The sequence below is a fragment of the Mytilus trossulus genome, chromosome 7 (genome assembly GCF_036588685.1).
Source record: "Mytilus trossulus isolate FHL-02 chromosome 7, PNRI_Mtr1.1.1.hap1, whole genome shotgun sequence".
In the NCBI taxonomy this organism is placed as follows: Eukaryota; Metazoa; Mollusca; class Bivalvia; order Mytilida; family Mytilidae; genus Mytilus; species Mytilus trossulus.
In genome coordinates this window covers 23823979-23833067 of record NC_086379.1, presented here as the reverse complement: position 1 = coordinate 23833067, position 9089 = coordinate 23823979, and the positions used below count along the sequence as shown (strand labels likewise).

General features: G+C 31.5%; 1 protein-coding gene across 1 annotated transcript in view; it reads right to left on the bottom strand.

Moving 5' to 3' along the window:
• Positions 1-1221: 1221 nt before the first annotated feature.
• Positions 1222-9089, bottom strand: part of LOC134726279 (macrophage mannose receptor 1-like) — a 33065-nt gene continuing 25197 nt past the window's right edge. The window contains exons 8-11 of the mRNA XM_063590680.1: positions 3311-3452; positions 2348-2453; positions 1839-2067; positions 1222-1252 (exon numbers count right to left, since the gene is read on the bottom strand). Of these exons, the coding sequence (XP_063446750.1) occupies positions 1222-1252; positions 1839-2067; positions 2348-2453; positions 3311-3452 (508 nt within the window). The remainder of the gene's footprint in view (positions 1253-1838; positions 2068-2347; positions 2454-3310; positions 3453-9089) is intronic.

Here is a 9089-nt window from a genome sequence, read left to right as displayed (position 1 = left end):
TTAATTTTTGAAAAATTGATTGATCAATAAGGATATATATTAAATCTATGTCAATTAAACTTTAAATTTGACCCCAACCCCCAAACTATTTGACTTACGTGTTTTGTATCCTTCATTGATTTTTTGATATGGTCCCTTGAATGCTGACTAGGGAAGATTCATATCTGTATTCATTTACTTAATTTTATAATTTTATATATTCTTTCTGTTTCGAAAACTTTCCTTAGAGACATTTCAGCAGTCATCGCTTAAATCAGAAAAACTCGTTTTAAGCTTGTCGAAAGGTCGGAAACTCTAGTAAGAATATCATTAAAGCAAGAGTTGTGCCGATGATTATTAATCAATTTCAAATATCAAAGGAATAAGTCTCTTTTCATTTCAACTTTTATCTCATTTCAATGTCAGATGATAAAAGGAAATTGAATGCTGCGACGGTAGAAAGTACAAATGATATATCTGCACTTTAAAAGATATGGCGTAGTATTGCATACTATTTGCTTGTCTATCAATGAAGCCTGCATGCATGTTGCCCCCTTTCGATCGTTGGGTGCTTCTCATTGGCGTATACATGTACTTACCGTTCCTTTTTATTTAGGTCCTTGATTGTAATGTTTATTGAAGGACCATTTACATATTTTGTGTTTTTATGCTGTTTAGGTTGCATGGTCTATTAAATTATATTCATTTTTTTTTTATTGTAAATAAAAACGTACACAAACTTTACAGTAATTTCAGGATCTTTAAAATACACGATAGTCAGCTACAGCTTAAACATTTTGGACTGCTAAGTAAAAAGATAAAAGATCATAAAAAAGAGATGTGGGATGATTGCCATGGGACAACTGTCCACAAGAGACCAAAATGACACAGACATTAACAACTATAGGTCACCGGACGGCCTTCAACAATGAGCAATTATTTATATTAATAATTAAATGAACGAAAAACAAATATGTAACACATAATCAAACGACAACCACTGAATAGCCCATAATATTAACTGTAAACTATCTGTTTGCTTCAAGTTTGCATTTGTATATCCAATTTAAATAAAGAATATTTTTCTTTTTACGACAATACATGTTACACTGAGGGCTCTCTCAATATCCAGCAATTAACATAAAAAATAAATATAAAAACAAACAACAACAGAGTTGGTGTGAATGTATGCAATAAATAAACTGACATGTAAAATGTACGACGAATTCCTGGTGATAACGGCTATCCAAGAAGATTTCCAATATCTGCTGCCCTAAAAAACATAAAGAAATATTTGAGATAATAATCAGTTGTATTTATCAAATAATGTTTATTTCAAATGTGTTGGATTTTTCGCAAAAGAAGAAACTTTTGACAAATTACCAATGGACGTTTGAAGGAAGTAATACATTAGTTGCCTGTTGTTGTTTATTATCGTTATCAGGCCGTTTTTTAAATTTAAATAGATGCTAATTTTTAGCGTTTCTTGTGAAACTTTGTCTCAATGGCAATTTTACAAATGCTACTGATTTGTATGAATAATAATCTTTATATATCATATTACGGATTGCGTTGATATGTGCAAGTGTCTTCTCAAAATATCAACCGATGGATCAAGTAAAGCATTGTGTACACACAAATGTATAAGAAACAAACCGTTTCGAGAGATTAAAAAAGAACTTTCCTTAAAGACGGAGAGAACTTTTTGAAATTTTGAAAACATTAAGTATGTGCTGATAACTCGATAGTTGAATTAAAATCTAAAAAACAGATGAAAAAGACAACATGTTTTTGCAGTAACTAAAAACACATTGTTAAACGTATTGCATTTAAATAAACTTGTGTGCCATATTACTTACACCATTTCACAAATGTAGGTAGTTGGTACTGTACAAGGACCATCTGTCCAAGAATAATTGAAGCCTATAACTGGATCAACTCTCATAGCTACACAGTTCTCGTTCCCTCCTCTGTTGTTTGGCTGGGTAGGTCCCCAGTTAAAGTATGTTGCCTGCTTGCCGTTTGCTATCCAGTGAAATTCCCCTTCAGTTACAAGGTCATTTAATCCTATGTACATTCCAATGGAATCTGTGAAAACAAACAAACCAGTTTTGGACACCAATCAAACACAGGTTGATGCTTTAAAACAAAACATGCTTAATTCATTCAATTGAATATACATTTTGAAAGTTACGATGTGAATTTTATTTTTTATTTTGCATGTAAGTTGCATGTAATTAAAACAACCAAGTTTGACTTTAAAAAAGTGGCTATATATATATATGTTCAGGTTAAGCTAGATAGAGAACAAAAGTTGTGCTTCATTTTTTATAAAAAACCTAATATCCATATAGCTACACATTCTTACTTATTTTGATCATTAAATCTGTTAGAAACTGTTGTGTTTTTGCATCATCAACGGTAGCTAATGATGCCGATCTACCATACTGGCGCCCAATCACTTCACATAGACTCTGGAAACAGATAGAAAAGCATTACTTTCAAATTTAAATACAAACATTTATTAATATTGTGGAGATGATATTATACCATCATATCAAATGAGACTTTTAACATATTTCAGTTATTTCTCTCCCTTGAAAAACAGCATAATTCCAACATTCTTAAACGGGTAAAACAAACGGCCATTACCAACGGCTTTGATAAAAAGGAGTAGGTTCAGTAAGACCTCTTTTGTGCCCGAAAATATAGCAGTTCTAGAAAATTGTGAAAATGTACTCTTTAAGCTATATTTTGGAAAGTAAAGGCTTCTGCTACATAAATATGAGCTGTTTTGACAATACAATGTACAAATGTCACGTCCTAGCATCATTAAGGCATGCTCAATTACTAAAATCTTCCAAAACTTTAGCGGTTTCCGTCTAAAATGAATGTGGCCGCATTCGTGTTCATTCATAATATTGAAATATATCTTATTCTAAAACTTTAGTTACTTAAGCTTTCTATTTTTGTTTTATATCATATACAAGATCACGTGATGTGAAATGAGATGCAATCGTAGTTTACCGGTGTTCAAAACTGATGTATCCAAATAAGAAATAAATGATGAACATAAACACTTGAGGAATTCACATAACTTTAAAAAATGCGGTATTGGATATGTTTAAAAATTGTTATCGACTTCTACTATGCAGACATTATCAGATATTGGTATGCTCACTCATTCAAAATCGGAAACAAGTTAAACGTCATACATCGTTCAAAACAAAAATACATATTATATAGCAAAGTAAAACAATCGAAATCAGAATGAGAGTTTACGACTCCTTACTTTCGAAACTCTGCCTTTGCTCTTTTAGATTATACTCACCAGTGAATCGGCAAATGTCTCGTTGTCACGGCTTAGAAAGAAACACTTGTCTTCATAATGACTCCAACTAGTAGGACATGAAGACCATACTGAAATAAAAATTGTTATGCATGTATCCTTACAGAAATAAGAATGTTCAAAACTGTATAATTATTACAAGCAAATGATAAAAAGAGATTTATTCGACAAGTAGTTTATTTGCATTACGACGAAAACCTGTTTCAAAGGGATTCCACTTTTTGATAATTGGACTAACAGCACATCGTGCGCGTGGTTTTAATAAAAAAAAATCTAGTCGCATCATATTTTATCGTGCTATCTATGAAAAAAATAACTAAATTACGACAATATGAATATTCAAAAACAAAGTGAGGGAAAGCTTGATTTCACTCGTAATCTAACGTTCGTACTTTTTCTTGGTAATTATTGTCATAAAATTTGCTGTTTACATTTTGGTAATTGTGTAGGGTGTAAAACGTTTGTACGTACATATGCAACCCTTTATATACATCTGTTTCGGCCAATGCTTTAACACAGTAAACTTACACTAAATATATGATTTAATTTGCTTCAAACATTGATAAAAAGATAAACTCATCACAGTAGTAGGCGATTAACTATGGACGCCAAATGCGCGTACATTATGAAAATAATCCCAAAATTTATCGCTATTCGTATTCATTTTTTTTCAATTTATAAAAAAAATGCTAAAAAGTATCGCTGATTTATAATTGGGTTGCTAGGCAACAATATCCTTTTAGTCCATATTCATGCAACATTTAATTATAGTTTGTGTTTAAAAGGGGTATGCATGTGTTTATCATTGATTGATAAGTTTAACAAGGTAAAAATCAGGAAAAACCGTTCACTGATCCGGTACACAGAAATACATTCATATACAGGTTTAACATTAAATCGAACAGACCTCAGAAATTCTAGTTCACGAGTTAAACTAATGTATGTATCGGGTAAATTGACTATCAGAAGACTTTGAATAATTTATCGCAAGGGATAATTTTATAACATTAGTTCTGTACCCACGAACTATTGCTACATTTTTACATTCCTATTCATTATTGAATGGCTCTCTATAGAGTTTTTGTAATTTGGATATGTGTAAACCATGATATGAATTAAATATGTTAATTTTCAACTGGATCAAATTATTGAGCCTGAATCTAAAAATGAAAACTACACAAAGAATCATTTAATTATGAACTACAAATTGAATATTGAAGAGTTAGTTCGATAATCAATGTTTACATTATATGTTTCATTATAACAATACTTTATTTTGATTGGCTAACAGCAATCTCGCGTGATTTTGAAATCAACATTTATTTCAAAATGAAATGTAACACTCATCATAACACGAGCTACACAGTAAAGTGCACAGGTAAATACAAATAAAAACTTGATAGACATCTGGTTTTCATGATTCTACCAAAAATAATTCATTACAAGTATTGAATTCTTCTTTTAGTAATTATATAGGGTTGTAAAAGCGTTAACCGTGCACATTTTTAGAATGATGCGCTTAAATGTTAAAAGTACTTCGTTAAAACATTAACAACCAACAATAATTACAAGAAGAAGTACTGTGGATTCATTTATTTTCGTAGGTATCAATTTTCGTGGATTAAGAAAGACTTGCATATTCGTGGATATTTAATTTCGTGGTTTTGCTGAAGTCTGCATACAAACCTATAGAAAAATTATCATTCGTTGAAAATTTGATTTCGTGGTTTGACTGTGCCCATGAAATCCACGAAAATTGGTATCCAACGAATAATAATGAATCCACAGTATTCAAATCTCTAAATAAGTGACTTACCAACTGTGGCAACAAATGCAAGAACACAAAGTTTCATCCAAACAAAAGACATTTTGATATATTAGGCAGCAGTTTGCAATTGATATGTTAGGCAGCAGTTTGTTATTGAATATTGAATGTTGCATTTCTAGTCGATATTTATAGTCGTTAATTATCTTTAGTTCGTGATATCAAAAAATTGCAGTCAAGCTAAAATGTGTGTGCAAAATTCGGACAAGAAACAATGTCATGATATCCAAAATCATTAATGATAAATGATGAAATTTTATGAGACTGGTATTCATACAGACCATTTTGATAAAAAGTTCAAATTTTAGAACAAGATTATTTGGAATATAATTTGGAACATTTATCAGGATAAGGATAAAAGCCAAAGTTCGAGATGTCCTATTGTTGAAATTTGAATAAGAATATTAATCAGTCCATACAAGGCTTTGTTGACTAAAATGAAGACGGAACGCACATCTTCCGTACACATATTTAAGCCTGATATATTTGATATACTGTAGTACAAGTAGAAAGAAACAAACAGTTGACACCTATGTATCTGCGAACGAAACATATTTCCAGAATAAGCTTTAATCTGGGCTCAATAATGGTAAATTTATTTAAGAAGAAATCGTTGATCGGTTAGAAGGTAAAAACGGTGGTTATAGTTATATTTGGTATGAAACATTACCGAATGAATTGGATCTTGTTTAACAAATTTATCCGATAAAATTTTGAGTTACATATGAGAATATAGGTTATACCACTTGCTTTTTTAGAGCATGAAAATAAAAAAAAAAACGTGTAACGTGTGGACTTGCTACTACTCTCTTTTATACATTTTTTACTTTGAGAGTTTTATGTATATCGCCTAAAGGATGACATAGTAGAACAATCAAATAAAAAAAAAAGTTTTTTTGTTATTTTATACAACAAATCATTTACACATGTTAAATTTCTTTATTTCTAAACCGGTAAATCATAATACGAAATTGCATAATAAGCAAAGAACTAGCAAATTGTGAGCTGCTATTTTACAACAATTTTGGAATACACAATAACGTTGGCTTAATATAATACTGTCACGACGTAGGACAAAAGTAAATGCGTCTGCTTCCTGATCATACACGGATAAGCCCTGTTAGTTGTAGAGTTGATATTGCTTTATGCAATTTGAATTTTTGACATACTAAGGCTTTGTATGTTAGGCCTATCCTTGGCAAACATATAACATTGTATGTGCATTAAGAACTTGACCATTGAACAGTCTATATGATTGGCATGTAGATAAGTAACCATTGATGAAATGCATCTTGTGTACAATTTGGAAATTAGTATGGCGTTCATTATCACTGAACTAGTATATATTTGTTTAGGGGCCAGCTGAAGGACGCCTCCGGATGCGTGAATTTCTCGCTTCATTGAAGACCTGTTGGTGACCTTCTGTTGTCGTTTTTTTATATGGTCGGATTGTTGTCTCTTTGACACATTCCCTATTCCATTCTCAATTTTATGATAGCTGTTTTACGTCCAGTGGCGAATTCTGTTAGTATATTCAGGACAGGAATACATTAAAAGAATTTCCAGCATTATGCCCTCTAATCAACCATAATGTGCCGAAACTTAAATGTGTAGTTTACTACAAAGCAACAGCACACGGGATGATATTTTAAAGTCCTACCATGACGAATGTTATCTATACCTACAATGCAGTGTCTGCTATTACTTTATAGCGTACTATGCGGAGAGACACACGAACTGCCAATTTAATTAGGTGCACGGTCTGACCCGTATTTATTTTTGGAAGAAAATTCACTTTTTTTTTAATTTTCAGCTGTTGCTTGTCATACATACAGGAAGTAATAGTACTTTGTTTTCACACTTATTACTTGCATCTTGTCAGGCAGCATTTCGTCTATAATTCTGTTTTCAGGAAGATTATTTGTGACAATACATACAGAGCCAGATTTTTCATTTCCAAAAAAAAAACCCACCCCATCCCAATATCAAATTATCATTCCGTTGTATAACATGTATAACAAAAATACGCAACAAATACTGTTCTCTTGTTCAGTTGCGCATTGAAAACACGACTTTAAGATCAGATAGACAAATGCACCTGCTACTATTTTCAACCTGTTTACTATTACTATTTGAATTCGTCATTTGCACGTTGTATAACAGGCAATGTTTTTCTTATTCCCGTCTTTGAAGAAACTTCATGTAACCGGTTTGAGGAGTGATATTTCTGATCATGTTCATGTGTTCTTGAGCAGCAACATTCAAGTCCACTTTATCTAGTTTATCAATTGTCGTTATTATATTTCAACCTTTTTCCGAATCGTAAGTGTTTTGAAACTCTTTTCCGATGGTGCTGTCTTCATATGGAAGTCTGGACAATTCCTTTGTACAAACATTTATATTGCAGGTGTTTAACTGGTGTATCCAAAAAATATTTTCGAATTAATGTTGACAACAAAAATAATGGTCTTGTATCTGTCTTTTTTTTTCTTTATGTTTTGTTATAAATTAGGTCGTTGGGATTTTTGTTTGAACTGTTTCACAATGTTTCATTTTGGGGCGTTTAGTGGTTGATTTAACGGTTTTCATAATACTTATTTCTAAAGGTTATAGGGTAAAATATAATTGTCAAAATTCACATCATCTGGTGGATAATTAGCTAACGGGTGTCAGACATGAAGCAGGATCTGCTTAATATTCTGGAACACCTGACATCAACCCAGGGTTTTGGTTGGGATCATGTTGCTCAATCGTAAGCTTCATATGTTGTGTTTCTTAAACTATTGTTTGTCTTTTGGTATTTTTTTTTCTTTTGAGTTTTATAAGCCTTGCGGTATTTTAGACCTCTCCTTAGCAAACATATAACAATGTATTTGCATTTAGAATTTGACATTAATTGAAGTCTATTGGAAATTCATAATTGAAAAGTCAAGATAATTGGCATTTAGACAATTAACCATTTATGAAATGCACGATGGCTGTTTAACGTTCAGTGGCAAATTTAATAGATATATTCAAGATAGAAACAATTGCAAATATTAAACATGCAGACTTCTAGACCAACACATTGAACCGGAGCTATAACGTGTAGTTAACAAGACATCAGTGCACAGGCAGATATTGCACAGCCCCACCATAACGAATGTTCTCTATACCGAATAAGCAGTGTCTACCTTTATTAAGAGTGCTAAGCGGCCAATGATATATCCAAGGACCTCACGCGTATTACGAAATTTTAATTTCAACAATTATCATACGTACATGTAGTTAAAGTAGAAATTATTACTTGCAACTTGTTATACAGAATTTTCGTTTTTAATTCTTTTTTGAACAATCTAATTGATTCTTTATTGCACATATTGCTGTTTGACAATTAAACTTGGTGTACAGGAATTTTCGTTTTTAATTCTGTTTTGAGAAACACTTGTCAACACTTACAAAACTAGATCCCCCCCCCCAAAAAAAAAAAAAAACAACAAAAAAAGACTTCGGTATTTGCATCAGCTGAGGGATCACACGTGACCACGTGCATATATACATTTCTCTTGCCTTTTTTTAACCGAAGAGTCTTAAATGAGGGTATGGATTGTGTTTACAGAGAAGCTTATAAGCTTATAATAAAAAAAACGAAAATAATGGAGAATAATGTGAATACAAATTAAACAAATAAATAACAATATTAAAGAAAAATGGGCAAACATAAAAAGGAATGAGAAAAATGTGAAATACATAAATAAAGACTTTTCCCTATCAGATTCTCTCATCATATTGATTAACTTTTAGTTGGTATATTTTTCAAACCAGTAATCTGAAAACTTATTTCTAGTTTTGGTTGATTTAGCATTTTCTCTGGTTGAAATCTTACTACCGTAAAGATGCGCCTTTTCTTTAAATGATATTAAGTTTAGATAATATTTTAATCTCAAACGTTCACAA